This window comes from Echinops telfairi, unplaced genomic scaffold, assembly GCF_000313985.2.
Source record: "Echinops telfairi isolate 266 unplaced genomic scaffold, ASM31398v2 ScPeMD7_7468;HRSCAF=8506_0, whole genome shotgun sequence".
NCBI lineage: Eukaryota > Metazoa > Chordata > Mammalia > Afrosoricida > Tenrecidae > Echinops > Echinops telfairi.
In genome coordinates this window covers 83296036-83321551 of record NW_022111369.1, presented here as the reverse complement: position 1 = coordinate 83321551, position 25516 = coordinate 83296036, and the positions used below count along the sequence as shown (strand labels likewise).

The 25516-nt window shown below is 38.3% G+C and overlaps 1 protein-coding gene across 1 annotated transcript in view; it reads left to right on the top strand.

The window, feature by feature from the left end:
* Positions 1–25516, top strand: part of DTHD1 (death domain containing 1) — an 87056-nt gene that overhangs the window by 23220 nt on the left and 38320 nt on the right. The window contains exons 6-7 of the mRNA XM_004706353.2: positions 11741–11905; positions 13046–13335. Of these exons, the coding sequence (XP_004706410.2) occupies positions 11741–11905; positions 13046–13335 (455 nt within the window). The remainder of the gene's footprint in view (positions 1–11740; positions 11906–13045; positions 13336–25516) is intronic.

The window sequence follows — 25516 nt, the reverse complement described above, 5'->3', positions numbered from 1 at the left end:
AGAAAGTATTCTTGCATTGAGGGAGTACTTGAGTGGAGGCCCAATGTCCTTCTGCTACCTTAATACTAAACCTATAAATATAGGCACATTTCTATACAATTATTTTACTTCCCCCACTTTCCATTTATCATCATTGAGCGTAGTTGGTGTTCTGTTTTATAGGTGAACTGAATAAGGAAAGAGTATATTTTTGGAAAGTAAGCTATATTGTTAATTAATCTAGACTTTTGGTAATGTTAAATTAATATGCTATAATAAAATTCACCAGATGTGATGGATGTATTTTCTCATTCCAGTAGAGAATATAACAACCAAATTATAACACAACTCATCTGTGTATTTAATATTATTTCATCAAAGAGCAAAGCAAGTGGAACATTTCCTGTGGAATCAGAAACATAATTAAGCAATCCACGCTTCATATGATAGAAAAGATAAAACCTATTTGATGCCAAAACAGAGTTTGAATATTAAGAACAAAAAGGTCTTTATTGCATTCCATTTATTGATGTCTGATACTTTCCAGAGAAAGGATGAGAATTATTCCATTATGTGTCAGAATGGGTTTCTCAGCAGTAATGAAAGGGCAAATGAATTTATTTCATGCAACTTACCCCTTACTATGTAAGAAATATTTTAGAGGGGAAAAGAATTTTATCCATAAATAATTAAATTTTCTATAAATGTAATGTCTGTGAGTTTAAAAAATGATCCTGTTAAGTATGCTTTTATTTTCAATAATGTTTGTAAAAGCTGCCTGTTACAGTTATAGTAAAAAAATTAACAACTAATTAAGTAATCATGCGACTTAAGAAATTGAATGTTATCAGTAAAACACATCTCTTTCCTTGGCCTTTCTTAATCCTAAGCCCTGATTGTCTACTTCATAAACTCCTCATTCCTATCACAGGATAGGGATTTTCGCTTTTTGTTTATAATCCTCCAGTTGTAGCTTTGTTGTTTTTGAGGTTTATGGAAATGGTATCTGACTGTTGTCAGTGGATGGAACTTGCTCTTGACATTTATACTTGTAATGATTTGCCCTTGTTTTTACAAACTACATTTATTTGGTAAAGTTGACAATAATGAAATGAAAAGAATAAAGCTTGCTAGAGTAAATCTCTCAGGACCTTCATTTTCTGAGGGGGCACAGCTCAAAATGAGAAGAAACTGTTGCAACCATCTATTAATAATTGGAATTTAAAAGCTACAAAGTATGAATATAGAAAAATTGGAAATCATGGAAATTGAAGTGGAGCACATCAAAATTGATATTCTAGGCTAGCGGTTTAAAACCTGTTGGTTACGACCCCTTGGTGATCAAACGACCCTTTCACAGGGATCATGCAATTCATAACAGTAGCAAAATTACATTTATGAATTAGCAACGAAAATAATTTTATGGTTTGGGGGGAAGTTAGAGGAACAATGTTCTAGGCATTAGTGAGCTGAAGTGAACTGGCATTGGCTATATTGAATCAAAAAGTAAAGAGTCAGATGGGTTACTATGCAGATATGACAGATTCAAAAGGAGCGGCAATGCATTAATTGTCAAAAAGGACATCTATCTTGAAGTACAATGCTGTCTGTGCATAATATTTATATGCATACCAGAAAAATATCTCCAATACAATTCCCCCTTGTGATCTTAGCTTAGTAAAAGGATTTACTATCCTTGGATAAAATGAGTTGATGTGATCCTTTCATGTAAACCTGACATGTCACTTTTTTTTTTTTTTTGACATGTCACTTTGATGCCTGCTTGTATTTATTTATTTTGTTTTTTCTGTTTTCTCTTTTTTCAATGTTTTTTTAAAATTTAATCATTTTATTGGGGGCTCTTACAGATCTTATAACAACCCATAATTCAATTGTATCAACCACACTTGTAAATATGTTATCATCATTATTTCCAAAATATTTTCTTTCTGCTTGAGCCCTTGATATCAGCTCCTCTTTTTTCCCCTCCCTCTCCCACCCTCCCACTATCATGAACCCTTGATAATTTATAAATTATTTTAATTTTCATATTTTACACCATCTGTTCTCTTCCTTCACTCACATTTCTGTTGTTCATCCCCCTGTGGTGGGGTGACAGTGTGTTGTACGTCAATCATTGCAGATGCTATATCTTTTTGATAGCTGGGCATCATCTGCTTCTGCACCACATTTGCTTTTTGGACCCATTTTGCTTCAGCGATTGAGTCGTGAAGGTGAGTATCACAGATTGCCAGGTTATGAGGACAAATTTTGGGAGGGTTTGAGTAGAGGCCCAAAGTCCATCTGCTATCTTAATCCTTAACATATAAATATATATACATTGACCTAGATCCCTATCATTATAAATTAATATATTTACATATATGCATGCCTATACCTATACCTCTATAAATAGCTTTTGCCTCCTACTTCTTTCCTCTATTTTCTTTTACCTTCCTCCTTTCCCACTATTATGTTTGCCCTCCATTCAGCTCTCTCAGTCATTGCTCTCAGATACATCGCTGTTCCCCTGCATTCACGGAAACAAAAAGAAGTCACACGGAGCAAGGGCAGGTGAGTCAGGTGTATGAGGCAAGAGAGGCATGCTGTTGTTTGCCCAAAACTGGTGCACCGAGATGGTTGCCTGAGTAGGTGCATTGTCATGGTGGCAAAACCAGCCCCTCTTGGCCACAAATCAGGCCTTTTTTTGTCACACAGTTACACAATCTTTTCAGAACATCTAAATGGAAAGTTTGATTAACAGTCTGACCTGGTGGAAAGAACTCCTAATGCACAATAAGTAGAAAATTTTGTCCGTTCAGGAAATTGTCAGACGTCCAGAACGAGGTTTGTCATTAATCGATATTTCACCTTTTTTGAAATGAGAAAATCACTCGTACACTTGAATCTTTCCCATAGTGCTGTCCTTGTAAGCTGTGTTCAACACCACAACAGTTTCTCTGGCTTTTTCCTGAGCAGGAAACCAAATTTGACAGCTGCAAGCTGTTATCTTAAATCGGCCATCATAAAAATCAAGATTTGAGTGAAACTGCTTTTATGAAAAAATTCCCTGTGACCAGAAAGAACTTCCCCAGGCAACACCACTGGCTACACTAACTCAGAGCAAGTTCCTGGATGTTCACTCATGGAAAAAATGCATACTACAAAAGTACCGCCCAGTGGAGCTTTAAAACATTTTTTGAACTTCCTTATAAATAGCTAATGGGAATTTGAATCAGAAAATCATATGGTTCACTATGCCAGATGTGTTAGGCCAGGTTGACTAGAAAACCAAATCCAGTGACACTCATATATGTATAATCATGCCATCCTAGTACATCAGTCTGATACTAGTCCATAGTTCCTTCTTCAGACTCATGCAGCCTCGTGAAATGATACAGAATGCAGGCAGTTCACAAACCAGTGGGTGCAAAGTCATGTCGATCCAAGTTCTGTGGACAAATGGTGGGGCTCTAGCATCTCTCAGGTAAGTGGCAGGAAGGTGAAGCAGCAGAGAGAGGGGTGGGTGGGTGGAGGTTCCCTTGCCTCAGATTCTTATACTATCAAGGGGTCATCAGGCTGCAACTTGATTGACAGACTTGACTTCAACCCCTATCCAGGTGTGACTGATTGACATAAATTCATTGCAGAAATAGCAGATTTAAGAGAAATTTTGTGCAATTTATCACAAAAAGAACATTTCCAGATTTTTTCCTGAAGTATAATACTGCCTGCTATAGGATAATCTATTTATCCATATATAAGACACTGCAGTCAATATAACTATTATTCAATTTTATGCACCAACTACTAAAGCTAGTTATGCAAAATTGAAGAACATTTACAATGTATTCCAGTAGTTCATATGTAATTTCAGGTGGAAGCTAAAGAAAAATAAGACAAGTCCACAAGAGCCAAAATACCACCCTGAGTATATCCAACCTTAATTTTGAGAACACTCAGAACAGAAAATCTGATGAGCCCTGAGATGACATAAAGAATTACATACCTGAAGAAAGCAAATATCATTAAAAAGATGGGATATAAAGAAAAGATCAAAGTGGATGTCAGAGGAGACTGTGAAATCTGCTTTTTATCATTAAGTAGGTAAGTACAGTGGAAGAAAGAATGGAGGCAAAGAAAGGAATAGAAAACTTCAGTAAATTATTATAACAAAATATGCCAAGACATAGGGTCAGAAAGCCAAAGGGGAAGACCATGCTCGATATAGTTTAAAATGAAGGAAGGGAAGAAAAAATTCAAGCCTTCAGTTGTAAAATTGAAATATTCTATGGACAAATTATGGAATGGTGCAAGAATCATCAAAAAGAAAAAAGGAAAGAATTCACAGTCACTGTGCCAAAGAGAATGAGTTGACATTTAACTATTTCAGGATGTAGCTTATGAACAAGAACCAATGGTACTAAAGGAAGAATTCCAAGCTATACTGAAAGCATTAGCCACAACCAAGGGATGTGAGTAGTCTTCCCATCTGACACAGAACATTGTAAAGTCTATTATAGCTGATACAGTGAGGTTAAATGTAATACCTTCTCATTTGATCTTCTTTTTGACCCATTTTAAAGTTATTTCCATTTTTAATATTTTCTGCTTTCTTTTCAATTGAGGCTTTTCTATGCTTTGTCTAGTCATTTTTTTTTTGTTTTATTGATGTTATTTTCTTCCTGGTTATGTTTTGGATGATCTTCTACAAAAGAAGTCCAAGAAAGGTAAATCTATAGAGACAGTAGCTGCTTTCATAACTACTTAGAGGCATGTCAGGGAAAGATGTCGGGAAGTGAGGAGTTAACAATAAGTATGAGGAGAAAATGTTCAGAAATTGATTGTGGTTGATGATTTCACAACTATTCTTAATATGATTTAACAATTAAATTATAAACACAACAAATACATAAATTATATAATACATGACATATGCCAATAAAACTATTATTAAAAAGATACAAGGTCCCCCACTCTCATATAAGCAAAAGTGTGCCAGGGTTGTATTCTTTTGCTCAATAATTAATGAAACTGAATTAAAAGAAGATGATTGTGGCATCAGGACTGGGGAAGGCTTATTAACAATCTTCCAGAGGCAGATGACACAACCTTGCTTGCAGAAAGTGCGGCGTACTTGAAAATAAGGTAAACTGTTACACTTGAAGCAAGTGCCAATGAAGATAAAAGATTATGCCCTTCATTGTGGATTACAATTTAATGTTAAGCAAAATCAACTCTTCACAACTCTTCCATTATGTAATGTTAAGTTAAATGGAGAAAAATCGACGTTGTCAAGGATGTCATCTTGCTGGGATCCACAAACAATACTCATGGGAGAAGCAGTCGAGAGATCAGATGGTACATTGCATTGGGTAAATAGATCTTCTGCACAAGGACTCCTTCAAGTGTTAAAAATCAAAGATGTTACTATGAGGACTAAGGTGGACCTGACTCAAGCCATGGTATATTTCAATCACCCCATATGCATATGGAAATCTAAAGGGGAATTTGATGCATTTCAGTTATGGTGCTGGGGAAGAATATGTAAAGGATCATGGACTGTCTAAACAATAAATACGTTTATTCTGGAAGAAGTACATCCAGAATATTCTGGAATGAAGGAGGATGGGACTTCGTTTCATGTACCGTGGTTGTCTTATCAGGAGAGCCCCATCCCTGGAAAAGGACATCATGTTTGGTAAGGCAGAGAGGGAGTGCAAGAACAGGAAGAATCTCCACAAGATGGGTGGATGCAGTGGCTACAACTGTGGGCTCAAACATAACAGCTGGGAGGATGGAACAGGACTGGGCGATGTATTGCTCTATTATCCTGGGTTGGCATCCACTGAAAGGCATTAACAGCCACAAATGTAATTACCTGTACTTGCTTCTTTGATTTAGTAGTTTATTTTAAAAACTCTAAAACCAAATGTATATTTTAACAGGTAACATTATGGGCATTATACCATTTTAAAATCAATACTTTAATGATTGACTCAGTTTTCTCAGAAAAAGTTAATCCTAAAATATTAATAATATTCATATTAAATATGTATTAGTTATTATTATTCACTTGGAAAAATAAGTGTACTGAATGTAATGATACGAGAACATTGACAATACGATTCTAACAAGTCTATCTGTGTTATGTATTATTTATGCTGCGGATGGAGTAGCATGTATATTTTAATTTGGACCTCAGAGAACTTATTCCTGTTTGGTGAGTTGCAAGTACAACTTATCTAGGCTATCTTTCCAATTGTTTTGGGAAAGGTTGGTTATATACTAGTATCGTATTTCATGCTGGATGCAAATCATTTCAACCATTTTTACACGTATGATTCATTGACATTTGACTGCATTCTTGCATTTCCGCTGCCATCGTCACTATCCTCTTCCAAATAGCTCTATCTTGATCAACCCGCAATCACCGCCCCCCACCCCCGCGCTGCTCATCTAGCCACTCACGTTGTTGTTGCCAATTTGAATTTACACAGAAAATTCTTGAACAAGATGCTCCAGGCAAATATTCCTTACTGATTTATTGTTTGGTTTATAGATGATTTGAGGTGGTAGTTGCTTTTTAAAGTTCAAAGTTTACCTCAGGGCAATGGTTTAGGGGGGCCATCCAGGCTCAATTACTTCAGATATGCTGATTGCATAGGAATTTCAAATTTTGTTCAGATTTCCTCCCCTCTGTATTAGGATTATTGTGAAGTATCTTTGATCAAATTTTATGTTGGGCCATAAACTCATAATTCAGTTCTTCTTGTGTCCTGATCACAGAGTCAATTCAACATGCACTACACTTCATCCTCTGATTCATGATTTTCCTTTTTCCTCTCTTGTTCCAGACCAATAAAGAATGATGGCTGTAGCTTAAATTGATGTTCAAAAGTTTTCAAGATCCCAGGCACTACACCAGGAAGCATGAAGTACAATGGGAACACTAAACTTAGTATTGGGCCAATTAACTGGAATTCTTTCACAAAATCATGACCCTAGGAAGTTTCTGGTTAACGCACTTAGATAAGCATTGATTATTAGCCAAAATACACCCAGAAATCCCTCTGAATATGGGCCTGGAAATCTACTTCTGAAATGTCCCCAAACTCCAAACTCACTGCCATCAATCTGATGCTGACTCATCGTCACCCTGTAAGCAGAGTAGAACTGCTCCATTGAGATTGTGAGACTCTGTTTATGGCAGTAGAGAGCCCCATCTTTCTCCTGTGGGGTGGCCAGTGGTTTCAAACTGCTGATCTTGCAGATCACAGTCCAATTCATAACCACTTCACCACGACCAGGGCTCTACAGTCTTTAAAATGCTACAGAGCCATACTATGTTGCATACATGGGGTCGAGATGAGTCAGAACTTACTTGATGGAAACTAACAGTAACAACAAAGCACAAACAAGAAAATGTTGAAATCTTTACACTAGCCTTGTTTTTGACTAACACTGTAAGTGCTTGAACTTCCTTCAATACCACTGCTTCTGAAATGGTGCACTGCAGACTAGTTCTTTCTGTTACACTGTCTCTACGTATTCCTTCCGTCTTCTTTTGATACTTCCCGAATCCTTCAATATTTTGCCCATAGAATATTTCACTATTACATCTGGAGTCTTGAAGCTTTTCTGTGAGTTCTTTCAGTTTAAGATCTGCTGGGTGTGTTCTTCCGTTTGTGGTTCTCTAACTCTAGGCCTTTGCAAGCTCTTACAGTCTTTCACTTTTCATTCTCGAGTTGCCCTTTAAAGTTTTCTATTCAATTCTCTCACTTCATCGTTTCTCCCATTTGACTTAGCTATTCTGTGGTTAAGAGCAAGTTTCAGAATCACTTCTGACACTCACTTAGCTCCTTTCTTTCTTTCCTTTTTTGTCTTTTTAATAACCTTTTCCTTTCTTCATGAATTATGCCCTTGATGTTAACTCGCTGTTAATCAGGTTTTTTGTTAATGTTCAACTAGTATTCAATGCACCAAATCTGTTCTTGTGATATTCTTAAAATTCAGGTGGGGTACACTGAAGGTAGTGTTTTGCCTCTCGTGGACTTGGGTCAATTTTCTTCAACCTCCAGCTGAGCTTACAGATGAGCAATTAGTGATCTGTTTCACAGTAAGACAGTAAGCCCCTGTCCTGGTTTTAGCTGTTGATATTGACCTCCATTTTTTTGTTCCCACAGATGTGGTCAATTTGACTTCTGTGTGTTCCGTCTGGAGGAGTCATGTGTATGTTTAGTCCCTAATTGTGTTTTTGAAAAAAGGTGTTTGTTATTTATAAGTTGTTGGTCTTGGAAAATTCTATCATGCTCTCCAGCTTTGTATCTATATCAAGGCCATATTTCTTCCCCTTGGTTTCCAACATTTACATTCTAATAGCCAATACTTATCATAAATCTTTATTATCTATTCCATCAATTCAGACTAAATATATTGACATGATTGTTCAATTTCTGCATCATTAGCTTTAGTGGTCGGAGCCCTGGTGACATAGTGGTTATATGTTGGGCTTCAATCCATGAAAGCAGTTCAAAACCACTAGTATCTCTGGGCGAGAAAGATGAGGCTTTCTAATTCTGTAAAGAGTTACAGTCTTGGAAACCCACAGGGAAGTTTTACCCTATCCTATAAGTCACCAGGAGTCATATTCTACTGTTGTGGTTAATTCATAAGTCTAAATAATAGTTTTATTGATTTTTATTGATTTGATTTCCTTCGATATAGATATAGTATCTAGTCACCCACAGCATTGCAGTTCAAGATAGATATTAAAATGTCCAATTTTGAGATGAATGGGATGTCATTCATCTTAGATATTCCTAGAAAAGTGAGCCACATGATTTTTTAATTTAAAATAGTTAACACCAGTCCTTTTCAGTTCATTCATTTCAGTTCACAATATCAATCTTTATGGGTTCCATTTCATTTTTGACAAATTTCAGTTTTCCTAGATTTGTATTTTGAACATTTCAATTTTCAATTATGAACACATTTTTGTAGCCTTTTTCCTTCTCATTTTCGCTCCTGCTCCATCAGCAAATTAAGGTCTTAAAAGCTTTACTTTGGAAGCTTTTCTCCAGCCATGTCATGCGGTCGATTCTACTTTGAGGTGGCAGCTCTTCCTCAGTCATATTTTAGTGCCTTTGACCCGAGGGGCTCATCTTCCGGCACCATCTCTGACAAGGTTCTGCTGCTCTTCAGAAGGGTTTCAGCATCTTACAGCCATCTACTGTTATCCATTAAGACAGTTAGTGACTAATTCATCTGAAGTGAACAGCCTACTCCTTCTTTACAGTCTGCTCTTAATCTGGAACCTAACATAACCAGTAATCAATATCAAAATGTCCATAATTAAAAATAGAATCTGTTTCCTAAACAATGGTTCTCCCTCTTCTCCCGTCTGCTCCATCTAATAACCCCACATAAGCTTTGCCTATTCTTGTTCTTTCATACAGTGAGATCATACAATATCTGTTGTTCTGCGATTGACTTAATTCACACTCAACATAATCTTTTCAAATGTCATCTATGTTGTTGTACGTATCAGGAATTCATTTGGTTCTGAGGCCCCCGAGAGTTTGATTTCTCTTTAAGATTGCATGAACATATGAATATACTACATTTTGTTTATTCATTAATCCATTGATGGGCAAAGGTCTATTATATTTCATTCAATGATTAGTATATCAAAGCGTTATCTTTTGTGGAGTTTGACCAACTTCTCTCCAGTGCCATACAGTGCTCATTGCCAAAGTTTGCTAAGAACACATATAATAGACAAGCTTAGTTGCAAAGCTGTTAAAACAGGACAAAGAGGGATTCCAGCAAATTATTTAACTTGAATGTAGATTGTATCTACTGTCATATCAATTTTAGTCTAAGGTTGAGCTTCAAATTATTAGGGACTCTGGATGGCGGTGATAAAAAGTAAGCCCCAAGTATTTAAGCAAAAGAGGAATTCTTTGGACCCATCTAAATTGTAAACAGCAAAAAATATCTGTCTGTAGGTTTTTCTTAGACCAGAAAAAGCCCAGTTCCCACCTTTCCTTTAGCTTTCTAATGTGCCATTTCTGCTCTTTGACATACTTGTGCCTCATGTTAGCAATATGGCTACATCTTTATAATGTCAAGTTTAGTATAAACAAGAAAGCTTCTTTTCCCCAAAGGTGTAACTTGATTTTCTCCTTTTTCTCTCTTACCATCGCTTCATTTTCCCCTTTCTTATTAATCTGGCTGCATATGGCTCAGCCCAACACAGCCAACTAAATAATAATGCTAGACTATCTTGGCCTATTAATTCAAATTCCACAGAGAAAGAGTACAATTGGTTGGCTTTTAGAAATTGATCCACTATTAGTCAAATTAGATCTAACTAGGGGAAGTGTCATACAGTCTAACACTGTCTCTTTTAAGACCTTCAAATAGGGTAGGCTAAGGAAAGAGGAGACTGGACAAATAAAAGTACTTGGCGGGTATTCAGCTATAGAAATCAGATGAGAATTTAATGTTGTTTCTCTTGTTAGCTGCTGTGAAGTTGGTCCCAGACTCATAGCGACCCTGTGTGATAGAGCAGAACTGCTCTCTACGACATATTTGTGGCAGTCTTTATGAAGGCAGATGTGTCCTTTGGTGGAGCTGTCGATTGGATTAAAACCGTATACCTCCCAAGCTCCTTAATACCATTTGTATAAACTACAGTAGGATTTGCAAAAGCCAGAAGCTGTGTAAGAGGAAAACCTGGAAGGGAATATTCAAATATTTTCCAATAAGACAATTGACAGAAGGGGTAAGACTGGATCTTTTCAGAAGTAGAAAACTTGAATTCTGGTTCTAAAAGGTCAATGAAAGTTGTAAGTACTCCACAAGTATTTAACTCCATAACTTAAAAGAAACCCTGTTTTATTGTCATATAGTTCACATTTCATACAGTTTAATAGTTCAATCATATTAAAAGGAGTTGTGCAATCATTACCACAATCAATTTTTCAGTATTTTCTTCTGTCTTGTACTCCTGGTTATTAGCTCCCCATTTGCCCCTCTTCCCTCACAACCTAGAAACCCTTAACTCTTATGATGTAGAGTCTGACAATATAACATTAGTCTCATAGAAGTATCCCCAAACAGAACCGGGGTAGTCTTGCTTCAGAACCTGTGGTTTTAACTATTATGCAATAACACCAGTCTTGACCAGGCTTGTTTATATGAGCAAGTTTGTTAATATTGGTGTATTCCTTTGATTGTCTTTTACCACAGTAAACTACTTCACACTCTCTAAAGCCCATCTTGAATATCAGTATTTTTCCTTTCAAGATCAATTAAAAACCCTCCTTCTATTCCTACACTGCTGTAAATTTATTTAATTATATCACAGATAAATTTGTTCTGCAATTACATGTTGTTGTCATTGATGTTGGGTTTATTATGACTCATGGTCACACCATGGGTGCAGAGTAGAAGTTCTCTATAAGATTTTAAGACTTTTTCAAAGCAGAGAGTTAACTCTGCCTTTCCCGGTACCTTTGGGTAGTTTTGAACTGCCAGCTTTTCAGCTAGTAGTCAAGCAAATGCTGTAATGCCCTGAGTATCTGTAGGGTAAATACTGTGGATTTCTCATCTATTTATGGTGTACGGCATAACCACTGGCATGTAATACTTGCGTGATTTTCATAGGATTAGTCAGCAAGTAGAAAATGAAGGCATTCAACATGAGTTATTATACATACAGTTCACCAACTTTTTTCCTACTATCATAATGCAGGACAAAAAAACTTTCCATAAGAAAACCTGGGAGCAATGCCTGTGAATCTTTGAAATTACTAGGATTCAGGAGCCAAGATGGTGGTTGGTTTGGGCTTGATGATGTTGCGGTGAGACCCGTGCAGAGCGGCCTGGTATCATTTGAATTGCTTCAACATTTAGAAAGGTAATGTAATGGTAAACAATAAAAGGTGATAATATTATATTTTGGCAGTCCATAATTGATATTCAATATTTGGAACAATAAGACAAGATTTATATCCTTTAAATAGAAATATGAGAGTCCTTTAGAATATGTTTTAAATGCCGTTGACATGGATATGTTAACTCCAGTTTAATTCCTGAAAGTTTAACAGGTACTTTTGGTAGCCATTCACAACTTAGATTCATATACACAAACCTTCTGCAACTCAGAAATAGTGTTAAAACAACACCTCCATAGCTGAACGTCCATAGAGGCAATAATTAACAGTTCATTTGATGTTTAGCTCATAACTATGTATGTAAAACTCAATTGGTTATTTCAGAACCCTCATTTGCTTTCTCATTTCCATGTTTTCCAGCCATCCCATTCTGAGAAGAGTTTTAAGATTTGTGAGAAATATACACTCATATAGCAAACATATCTAAAGCAAGCATTTTTATTTTATAATGTAAGATATACATAGGAAACTATCTCAAATCAGTTTCTGGGCTGGGAATGTTTGTGTCTGTGATTTAGTGAAGGATGCCTTAGGTGAATTCTCGGGAATGAAGGAAGCAAATCAAACCTGGGTAGAAATTGGGCAACAATATAGTTCACCTTCATTCTGATTCCTCAGAGGAAATTCGGAGGTTGAATAGCACTCCTGAAAGAGCTGACTCTATACCCCTAATCATTAAGTGAGTGGCTTTAAGTGCATGGTGGCCACAGCTAAGAGGGGATCCCATAGGCCAAGAACATTTCTTTGGAGAATTGGAGGAGGAGGAGTCCATCCCAGAGAATGGGGTTTACCATGAAGTCTTTACCAGACAATGGCCAGAGACCACGGTTTCCATCACACGCAGCTTGTATTACCTAGTAAGCAAGGTGGGCATGGACTGACTTGTGTTTTCCTTATCAATCTGCAATGAATAGTTTTATATGTTTATCACCACTTGAAAGATTTGTAACTGCTGAGAATTTTCCTAAAGACATTAGCAAAGTTATCTATTTGATCACCAGAATGCTTGAATCCGAAAGGCATTAGGGTGATAACGGCTCTTTTCTTGAGTATTGTTAGATGGTACAGTGTTGTTGAGTCTGTACATATTTTTTTCCATACAGATTTATTGTGCTTCACCTCTCTTCCACTGTGGACAACGGCCACTTGGTTTCTTTTGTGAAATCTTTAGAGGAAGCGATACTCAGCACTACTGTCTGCATAGTACTGAATTACCAGAAAGACAACCCACGTAAAGCCGTGATTTTAGTGGTACCCTATAAAGATGTAACTGAGGAGCTTAAGACCTTGTACAGGGGAGGGTTCCATGGGCCTCCAGAGCCATCTCGTCGTTTCCAATTAAGAGAAGGAGAACAACTTCTTTTAAGGTTTACTGGAAATATATTTGCTTCAAGTAAGTATAATAAAATCTCCTTGTATATTCTATGGGCTGAAAAACATTTTATGTGCTAGAACAACATTCTATGGGCTGAACAAGTCACAACATTCAGAAAACTTGAATTACTAAGAAAACTTTCAGAGGATTCAAGAGAGGTTTGGGAGGTTGGAAGAGAAAAAAACCTTATTTGCTTCTTCCTGTTTGACTCTCTTCCTTGTATATTTAGGGGATGTATATTCCTTTATGGGGAGATTTGATGTGATACTTTTTCAGAAATAGCCATTCATAACCTTCTCCATAATCACTGTATTAGTCTAGGTACTTTGGAGAAACAAATCCACGGCGACTCACGTATAAGAAAGAGATTTATGTAAAGAAAAGGTGCATCACGAAAACATCCCAACCCAATGCTGCCCAAGCCCACAAGTCCAACATTAACCCATTAACCCAACACCAGTCCACAAAGCCCTCCACCTCACAAAACAGAGGCAATGATGCCGACTGCAGGGGGAAAGCTGAGTCAGTGAACGTGCAAGCATCTCAGCACTGGCAAGGGTCTCCACATGGCTGCTCCAGCACCCAGGGCTGCATCGGGATAGATCCATGTGGCTTCTCCTTGGGGATGTCTTGGAGGAAGTCAATCATGCAAGCTGAAGCAGGAAACTGCTAAGGCAGCTGCACCCGATACAACCATCACAAAACAAGAGACCCGAGAACTAGAAAGGCGAGGCTTCACCACCCATTTATCCCTCTGCCTTTCAACCAGCACCACATGTGATTATCGGCCAGGCTGGCACAATTAACTAACTCAACCACTAACTTCAAGCTAAGACCACCAATTCCATCACCTCTTAAATGTCCTCCGGCTTCCATTTTTGCCCATGTAAATTCTATTTCTATTCGCCAACAAGAATAATCCTTTAAAAAGATATAGCACATCATATAATGCTCTAGTGGTGACACATTGGGCTGTTAATTGCAAGGTCAGTCATTCAAAACCACCAACATCTTTATGGGAGAAAGACAGGGCTTTCTACTTCAGTTAAGAGCTATAGTCTGGGAAACTCACGAGGGCAGTTCAACTCTGTGCTGCAGATCACTATGAGTCGGTACTGACACAATGGCAGTGCGTTTTGTTTGTTTGTTTATTAGTTCTACTTTGAACAATATGAAAGCTCTTTACCCGACCCAAAGGGTTCTGACCAGGTAAAGTGCATGACAAGGGATATGTGGATGGAACTATAATTTAAAGTAAAGCTTTGCTTTTTAATTCTATGTATTTTGTGTACTTATAAGGATTTTGGGAAATAACCCATAGGTTTTAAACGCAAAGGAGCTTTGACACAAAGATGTTAAGAATCCCTGATTGAAATTGAGTTGCTGGACTTGGTAGATCATAGCCCTCTGAGGCAGGGACATTCATATCTCCTGGGATAACATAATACACCAACATGCTACTTTGTTGACTAGCGACTGGGGCCTTAAAACCTTGTGAGCATGGGCTAAGCTACAACTATAAATCTCGACCTATTGGAAGGAAAGAAAATAAAGTACAAGCCAATTAGTTCAAAGAATTAATGGACCATGTGAACTTCATCCTCCACGACACTGTTACCAGAAATACCAGCTGGTGACTGGCTACTACAACCCCCAGGTTTGAAGGGGATAACCCTAGAACATCCTGGATGTCTATAGAGGAAAATGTGAAACCAAACTAAAAGAAAAGAAAAAAAATACTAGTCTTATACACATCAGCAGAGTCCTGTCCTTAAAACGAAGGTCCTCAGTTGCCCTTTAAGCCCGGAACTGAACTCATCCCACCCAGGTACAGCTCAATTTTTAGCCACATAGAGAAAGGCCTTCAAGGGTAATAATACTTGTGAGGTCTGCTGTCCTGAGACTCACCCACCCCATGAGCTCACAAGGGCCGCACTTACTCAAGGATCAACCTTAGCAGCAGAGTTGGGAAAGGAGGACAGATTATAATAAAGACAGTAAAGTGGGAAGAGAGCTATGATGTTGTGGAGATTACAATCAATATCACAAAACAGAGTATGTGTGAATTGTTGGATGGAAAACCAGTTCACTCTGTGACTGTTTACTCAAATTACAATAAAAAATGTAAACACACACACACATAAATAGAATCTCTGACACACAAATAGAATCTCTGATCTAGATAATAGATCTTTGTTTGTTTCTCTAAGCCTTCAAATGCTATTTCTTTGCCCCCCCACCCCCACGCCCTCTCTCTAGCCTCCCTGCACTTATTTTATTCCTGCTACACATCCTTTGCAGTGGTCCTCTCCTTTGCCAGAAAGGCTCCATCATCCAGCTGTTTGCATTCCCTCGGGTCTCCCTTCAAATGCCATCTGGAACAGAGAACCCGTTCCCAACCACCCAAAAGTGGCTTGTTCACTCTCACGTTTTCTCTCATCTTACCTTGTTTTCTCTCCTTATCATTTACGACACGCAGAATTTTATCCCATTTCTGCCTTTCGCGTCTCTGTCCTACTCCACTGGAAGCTGCGCTCTAGAAGAACCTGAGCCACAAGTGGCTTATTCAACACTGTTAGAAAAGAGATTCAACTCACACGTACACGTTAAAGGAGCACATATCCAGTTCTGAGTAGAGCTGGGAGCTATGCACAGCTATCTGAAACTTGGGAAGTGAACACAAAGGAGCTCAATGTGAGTTTTTGAATGACACGTTTCCCATGACAGGAAAAGCAAGCAACAAGTCACAATAACAACAAACACACAAAATTAGCTAGTCTCCTCATTATCTTTAATTTCTTATTTTCATCCTTTCTACTGTGGACGTTGCGCCCCTACGTTCCATGATGAATCTGTTCATGCTGTCTTTCTTCAGTGTGGAAGCACCAGCCCAGGACACCTGCCTGCATCTCTGACTGAAACTGCTGCAGGCGCTTCCTGAGAGGCGCCCTCTCTTCAATTCTTGCCCATTTACTTTCTGCATTGTCAAGAGTGAGTCTCTTAAACCTAAGGGAAATCCTGTCACACTTCCTGCTGAAAGCCCTTAGAAGTTTCCTCATGTTACTTAGAATTTAAACAAAAATTCTCATCATAGACCGCAACGCCTTGCAGTGTTTTCCTATTTATTTAGTCAAATGTATCTTAAATAACTCTTTCCCTCCTGTCTATAAGGCCAATTACTTTTGTTTACATCAGCCAAGTTCCTTTTGGTTGTAGGATGTCTTCCTCGCCTTGCACGCTCTTCCTGGCGCAGTTTTCACAGTTCATTTTCCCTCCTCATTCTTCACCTCAGCCTGAAAGAGGCCTTTCCTGACAACCTTATCTTAATTTCCCTCCTCTGCTCATCTTAGTCTTGGTCCAGCGCTCTTGTTATTTCTCTTGTCGGAATGGCCACGCTTTTACTTACTTTTGCTCATATACTAACATTTTGTTCTTAACATAAGCGTCCTGAGGGTAGGACATCCAACACCCCTCAAGAGATAGGTAGTACTTTAATGGATGGAAGGCAATGCTGAACAAAATTAGCAGGATGAAGACATGTGAAAGACTCATGATTGCAGTTACTATTTGTATAGATTAATTTATCCTGGTTTTCATATACAAAACAGTATTTTAAAAAAAAAAAAACCCCAACAAAACTAAAAATAGCGAAGTAAAACAGAAAAACTTTAATAGCAAAGGAAGCAGAAAATATTAAAAACTGGATTAATAGTTCCTTGGCGATATGGCTGGGGAGGTTGGGGAAAATGAGACGTTAACAATGATTCCAAGAATGAGAAGTTAATAACAACGATTCCAAGAAAGTATTCTAAAATTGATTGTGGTGATGACTGTACAACTCTTAGTGTGGTTGGGCTATTGAATTATATAGTTTGTGAATTATATTCCAATAAACCTGTTTTAAAAAAAAGGAAAATGCTGAGCAGATTGTTCTCGATTAGACAAAAAGAAAGATGAAAGAGTCAAGGATTGGACGTGGAGGGCAGACGAGATAAGACAAAAGTGACAAAGAAAAATACATGGAGGAGAACGAAGAGCCTGGAGGGAATCAGCTGTAGGGGAGAAGAGAGGAAAACGCCATGAGAGCAAGTTCTCTACATTGATACTGCTCCTTTGCACTGTTTTTCTCTGAGTCTGAGTAGAATAGTGTGTGTGTGTGTGTGTGTGTGTGTGTACATGACAGGGGGTTTATATGTCCAAGTTAAATGAATACATTTCCAGTTATGAGTAGAAACTAACAGATGTGTGTGTGAACAGGAGGTGGAGGTGAGGAGGTGGAGGTGCAGAAATAGGGCTTAAGAGGATTTCCGCTTGAGGAGACCTAGCTATAGATTTGTGTGAAGGGCTTCTGCTCATTTGAAATTGAATGTGGATCCCACTGAATTGATTGACACCTGTATTTCTATGATTCAAAAAATATCCCCCCACTTTGTTGGCTCTTTGGTGGTTCAAAAATAATGAGACTTGAAGCCAAGGTTGACCTTTCTCTGGCGTTTCAGGAATAAGTCCCTCCCTTATGAATGTTCTTTGTCGTCTGAACCAGCTTACAGGGCTTAGTGAGGGCCAGGGTGTCTGCGAAACGGGAAGGGGAGACAGAGGAGGGAGAGGAAGGAAGGGCGGAAGAGATTTCTTCCTCCTTGCCTTCTGCAGCAGAAACAACAATGCCTAACTTGGGACAAGCTCTCTCAGTAGAGACAGTCAGAGCCGGAAGGGACCCACCCAAACTAATGATGTAACTTAGTTTCTTGTAATACTTGAGACAGCCATCTGTGTTTATCTACTTCCCTAAATATGAGTGTGTTACTGTTCGCCTCATGGGCAGTAGTACTGGATGGGCTCTTGCGTGCAGTGAGGAGGGGGAAGTGCATGCTAAGTAATAATGTCTAAGGCTGTATGCCATGTAAGAGGTGGGAAGGGACTCACTGCCACAAATCTGGGTCATTTCTGCTTTGTTGTCTCCACTGTCTTAATTACTTAGTACTGCTACAATAGAAATACTACAAATTAGTTTCTTTAAAGAACAGTGATTTATTGTCTCACAGTTCAGGAGGGCTCTAGGGTGAGGTCTTTCCTTGTCGTTCAGCTTCTAGAAGCTGTCAGAAATCTTTGTCTGTAGCCCCGGGGGACTCTTAGTGTCTTGGCATTCCTTGGTTTGTAGGAGGTTCTCAACTAGAATTTATCTTTTCCTGGTATGTATCTCTCTGTCTATTGTGGTCTTTTTATCTCTCAGAAATGATTAGGTTTACAATCCACACTAACTTGACATGGCCTCATAAACGTACCCAAAGAAAATCCTCTTTCCAAGGAGCACCATATCTATACTCAGAGCTTCAACACATATTTTGGGGTGGGGCGCAATTTAAGGGATACTATCTAAAGGTCCATGCTTAGATTTGGATGCTCAGTTGATTTTTCATCACTTAATAGCCGTGGTATTTTCAACTGCCTCATTCGAATGTGAAAGTTGTATAGTAAATAAAAGCAGACTAGGATTTAAATATTTGAATTATGAGGTGGTGAAGAATGTTGAGATGACCATGGACTCACAGAAGAACAAACAAACCTGTCTTGGAGGAAGTACAGTCAGAATGTTCCTTAGAAATGATGAGTGTGAATCTCCATCTAAATTACTTTAGACACGTTGTTAGCAGACACCAGTCCCTACGTCATGCTTGGTAGAAAGATTCAGCAAAAAAGAGGAAGCACTCAAATAAGTAGATTAACACAGTGGCTGCAACAATCGGTTCAAACATAGCAATTGTGAGGATGATGTAGGACATGGCAATGTTGTAGTACATAAAATTGCTATGATTCAGAGCCAGCTTAATAGCACTTAATACCAAAACAATATTAGTAACAAGATTCTTAATAAAAAATTGGTACCACACCCTTCCAGGGCCTGGGATATAAATGTTGCTGTTAGGTGTCATTGAATCAAATCAAACACTACCTGGTCCTGTGTTATCCTCTTGTTAAATGTCTGTCTCTGATGGTGTAGTGGGTTAACTTTGGGGCTGTTGACTGCACATTAGCAGTTCAAAACCACCAGCCACTCCCTGGAAGAAAGTTGAGGGCGTTACAGTCTCCAAAACCCACAGAGTCAGTTCTACCCTGTCCTAGAGTATCACTATGAGCCGTAATGGGCTCAATGGCAGTGATTTTATTTTCAGTTACCTTACTAAGCATGCTGTCTTTTTCAGAAACTTGTCTCTCCCGATACCTGTCCAAAATATAACATGTATTTTTAGGAACATTCTTCCCATACATCCTTCAAGATAGCTTTGTTTATTATTTTTACATGATACTTGCACTATTCTTTGTCAATGCAATAATACAAACACATGAACTGTTCTTTGGTTTTCCTTATTCATTATCTGGGTTTTGCATGCACATGAGGTTAGCAAAAGTTCACTTAAGAGAAAGGAAAGAAAGGACCTAAATGGGCATCAGAAGAGACACTGAAACTTACTCTTGAACATAGAATAACTACTGTAAAACAAATGGAAGAAGTGATAAAGTAAAAAGGCTGAACAGAAAATTTCAAAGGCAGGTCAAGAAAACCGATGATCGTGCTATAATAAAATGTGCAAAGGTCCGGGGCTAGAAAACCACAAAGGAAGAACACAGCATTTCTCAAGTTAAAAGAATGAAAGAAAAAGTCAAGCCCTGAGTTGAAATATTGAAGGATTCTAGGGGCAAATAAGGAGGCCTGGTGGATTCCTGTGTGGTGCTGCTAACTTTAAGGTCAGCAGTTGGAACACAAGCCACTACATAGGAGAAAGATGAAGTTTTCTGCTCCTGTCAAGGTTGGCCGCCTTAGAAACAGAGGGAAATTCGACCCTGTCTTATAAAGTCGCTATGAGTCAAAATTGGTTCAATAGCAGAGAATTTGGTTTTGGTTTTAGGGGGAAAATGTTGAGTGACGCAGGAGCCATAAAACAAAATGAAAGGAACAGAGTCACTATAGCAAAAAACAAAAGAAAAAAACTGACATTGAACCATCTCAAGAAGCAGCGTATAATTAAAAATTGGTGGTATTGAAGGACAAAGGTCAAGCTGCCTTGAAGCATTACAGAAAAGTGAGGCTCCTAGAATTAGTAGCCCCATCTTGGCAGATAGCAGAGTAAACTAAAATGACGTTTACTTTTTTTGAGTTTGCAAAGGCTTTAGAGTGTGTGGATCATAACAAAACAGCTAATATTGAGAAGAGTTTGATTTCTAGAGTACTTAACTGTGCACATGCAGAACTTATAAATAGGCCATGAACCAAGATCTGATTTAATTTCTGTGAATCTGAAAGAGATTCTACTACAGCCCTGTTTGAAAGGTTCTCATCTTCCTTCCCCATGTGGTCTCTTAATTGTATCTTCAAAACACGCTTCATTGATCATATTCAGGGAAGCTGTCTCTAGCTTCCTGATTATGTTATCCCTTTCTATACCTTTTAAGGGTTTGCCATGGTTAAAACTTTCTATCTATTTGTTTAATTGATCAGTGTTCTTGTCTTTGACAAGGATCAGGTAAAGGAGGGCCTTTTCTTGTTTGGGTGTATCACTTAATCCCAGCACCCAGGACAGTGCCTGATAGCTAGAAAGGGCTGAGTCCGTCCTTCACATTGACAACAGAAACATAGGTAATGACTTAACATTATAGCATTAAGGATGACTAAAACTACATAAATACTTCATGAGTTTAGACAATTTTCCTTTGAGAAATGCCAAAATATCTATATTCATTTATCTGTATCATTATAGATAACTCCTTTGAGCGAGGTTCATGCAATATCGTCTCTTACTATTTGTAAGATAAATTAGTTTGGATGGAAGCTCCCTTTAGTTTATTCTTGGGCTTGGGGACTGTCTGGTATTTTCTGTTCCCTAAGTGAGAGCTGTCAGTCTAGCATTTTGCCTTTTGTTGCATGACAGCCAAGCCTCTGGAGCACCACAGTGCAGACAGTGCTGTGGAGCCCTTGTATAAGTTTACTCACTTCACTTTCATGCGTAACAACCCAATTGCAGTCTGTGGGTTTCAAAGTTGCCTTGTGAACCAGGAATGAGATTTTTTCCAAGGGCATGTAGAAGATATAAGAATGATCATCTTTTGTTCATGTAAATTATATTCCAGTGATGGGATACAGAGAATAAGCAAAGAAAGGAAATGTGCAGCTTAGCAGAGGACGAGAAGTGGGCTAGAGAAGACTGCACCGGGAAGAGGGCAGATGATGGTGATGGAGTCAACGGGGAGATCCTTTTTTGTTGTTCTCACTTTATTCATTTATTTTTATTTTAATATGTTTATTGACATATCTTAATCATTCCATATATCCATATGGGAGGATCTTTTTTGAGGTGACTTTGAACCAATGGCTCACTTAAGGTATAAGAGAAAGCCACAATACCACCTCAGGAAGCTCTGTCTCAGACTGAAGGCTTAGCAAGTACTAATGAACTGAGACAGAAGAATGGCTGATGTATTTGAGGAATGGTAGGGAGGCTGGAATGGCCGGATCAAAGGAAAGTAGAGGTATGTTGTAGAAAGTCAGGTAAAACCTAGTGAGGTATTGTAGGCTATTGCAAGGAGTTTGCCTTTTTAAGTGAAATGGGAAGATATGAAGAGTTTTCTATAGAAGTGTGACATGAACTGAATTGGTTTTCAACTGTATTGAGAATGAACTATGTGAGGCTAATACTAGTAACAAGGAGACTAGCTAACAGGTCATTTCAATAAGCCAGGGTCATAGACCTGGTGGACAATGGGTTAAAATACAGATATACTCAAAGTCAGTTGTTCTCATAGGACTTTTCTGGTTCCTCATATTGGTAGACCTTTCACCCCTTTATCTGGCTTTTTGAAGCAAATTTTTGTCCCCTACTTTTTCACTTCCTATGTTGTCTATGAAAATATTCCAAAGACCACTACTGAGAAAAAATTATGTTCCTACAAGCAACATTTAGTAACCCCTCAAATATCAGTTCATTCTGGAGTTCTTTATAGGAGAAGTACTTATTTTATAGCCAATATCTCAAGGTTCTGAAAGGCATTATGTTCAGAAGGAAAAAGAGGTTATTGGAAGGACAAGAAGTGGTTGCTTTTATACATTAGATATGATTTTCTGATTTCACTCCATTAAATATGTTAGTGTATGAGAAAAATTAGGATAATACAAATTCTTTGCCCTACGTCACCATTTTGACACTACTTACCCCCCCCCCCACCCCCCACCGGTGGTAGAATTCTTTTTTTTTAAATCATTGGGGGCTTGTACAACTCTAACCACAGTCCATACATCCATCCATTGTGTCAAGCACATTTGTTCATTTGTTGCCATCATTTTCAAAACATTTTCTTTCGACTTGAGCCCTTGGTGTCAGCTTCTCATGCTTTCCCTGCCCTTCCAAACCCTCCCCCATGAACCCTTGATAATTTATAAATTATTATTCATTTCATGTCTTACACTGAATGATCTCTCCCTTCACCCACTTTTCTGTTGTCCATCCCCCAGGGAGGGGGTGGTAGAATTCTTCACAGTCCATGCAGGAGGTGCAGATTCATTGTCGAGCCAATGCACCTCATATACCGCCACCACTCCTCTGTCAGTGGAAGCTTGTCTGTTGCTGTGAGTAGAACAGGTGAGGTGTCCACAGATATTCCAAATTGAGATGTATTAGGAAGATTAGGAAGAAAGATCTGACCATCTTGTTTGGAAAGAGTAGCCAATGAAAACCCTGATCCCCAACCAGCCCTGGGTCTGGTGCAGGACTGGACTGTCTATCATTCTGTGATGCCTTGGAGCCCTGCTTGACAGCAGCTAACAGAAAATCAGGTACGTTTAGAGGATCACTTGACTGGGAAAAGGACTTTTCAACATATATGAGGGGGTAACACCCAAAACTGGATTTTTAGACGCTATATATTTATATATTTTTACAATATAATTTTATAACCTTCAAAGTACACTCCATTACACTTAACATGTTGGTCAAATATTTGATACAATTCTTGGAAACTTTTTTCAAACTCATCCATTTGGAGGGCTTACAGCACCTCCCTCCTTTTTTCTTCACCTCTTCTACTTTATCAAATTGCTGTTCTTTCATGTCCCTCTGCATTCTTGGCAACAAAAAGTAGTCTCATGGGGAGGGAGATAAGGTGAGTAAGGTTCACGGGGCAAGACAGTCATGCTGTTTTTTGTCAAAAAATGGCACATTGAGATGGCTGTATGAGCAAGTGCATTGCCGTGGTGGCAAAACCAGTACCCTGTCTGCCACAAACCAGGGTGTTTTTGTAGCACGCTGCTATTCAATCTTTTTTAGAACCTCTAAATAGAAAGTTTGATTAACAGTCTGACCTGGTGGAATGAACTCCTAATATAGTGCAAGTCGACATTTTCATCCATTCCCGAAGATGACATATTCAGAATGAGGTTTGCCATCAATTGACATTTCACCATTTTTGAAACAAGAAAGCCACTTGGACACTTGAGTTTTTCCCATAATTCTGTCCTAATAAGTTGTGTTCCACATCACAACAGTTTCTGCAGCATTTTTCCTGAGCAGGAAACAAAATTTCACAGCTGCACACTGTTCACTTAAATTGGCCATCACAAAAAACAGAGTTTAAGTGAAAATGCTTTTACGAAAAAATTCACTGTAACCAGAGAGAACCTTCCCAGGTGATGCCACTGGATGCACTAACTCAGAGTGAGTTTGCTCCATGCTCAAATAGTGGGAAAAATTCATACTATGAAGGCTCTGCTATACCCAGTGAAATTTTGTTTTTTTGGGGTGGTGGTGGAGCTCCTTGCATTTATTATCTTGGAAATGATAAAATTAGAGCTCTGAAAAGATGATATATTTTGAAATGACTCATTAATACATAATCTTATAATAAAATTTCCTTTTAATTACTTATGTTATATTCATGACAACAAAATTATCCTATTTATTGTTAGAAAATATTCAATCCGCCACCATATTTGTGCCTAATGCAAAAGAATGCTTAAACTATAGTACAATATCATTGTTATCTCATGCAAACAAAAGTTGCAGGAGATCATCCAACAATGTTTGCAGCAGTACATTGACAGAGAACTGCCAGAATCAAACTGGGCTCAACAAAGGAATTGGAACATTTTCTGATGTCAAATGGATCTCGGTTCAAAGAAAGAATCCCAGAAAGAGGTTTGCATATGATTTGTGAACTATGCAAAAGCATTCAACTATGTGGACCATAATAAACTATGGACAGTCCTAGGATAATGTGAACTCCAGAACACTTTATTGTGCTCCTGAAGAACTTGCACATGGATCAAGAGGCAGTTGTGTAAACAGAATAAGAGTATAGTGCATGGTTTAAAACCAGGGAAGGTGTACATCAAGATTGTATCATCTTCCCATATTTATTCAATCATTATGCCAAGCAAATAATCAGGGAAGCTGGATTATATGAAGAAGAATGTTGCATTAAGATTGGAAGAAGGCTTATTAACAACCTGAAATATGTAGATGACACAAGCTTGCTTTCAAGTGAGGAGGAATCTCCATACTTGCTGATGAAGTTCAAGGACTACAACCTTCCTTATAGAATACAACTCAATGTAATTAAGACCGGATCCTACAACTGGGTCGATAGGTGACATCATGAGCAATGGGGAAAAGCTTGAAATTGTCATGGATTTTTGTTTGCTTGGATCCCCCATGAATGCTCATGGAAGCAGCAGCCAAGCAGTCAAAAGCCATGTTGCATTCGGTAAATCTTCTGTACAAGAATTCTTTAAAATATTGAAAAGCAAGGATGTTAAATTGAGGATGATAGTGTACCTTACCCAAGCCCTAGTATATATATTTTCTATTGACTCATGTTCATGTGCCTGTTGGCCATTAAATAAGGAATATTGAAGAAGAATCCATGCATTTTAATTGCAGTGAAAAAGATGAGCATTGAAAGTAAAAGGGACTGCTTAAATGACAAAAAAAAAAAATCTATCCTGTAGTAAGTGTGGCTAGAGTGCTCCTTAGAGGCAAGGATAGTAAGACTTAGTCTTACTGTATACACTTTGGCTATGTTGTCAGGAGAGATCAGTCCCTGGAGAAGGCCATCCTGCTTGGTAAAGTGGAAGGGCAATGGAAAAGAGGAGGCCCCTCAGTAAGATGGATTGATACAGCTTTCTATCTATTTGTTTAATTGATCAGTGTATAAA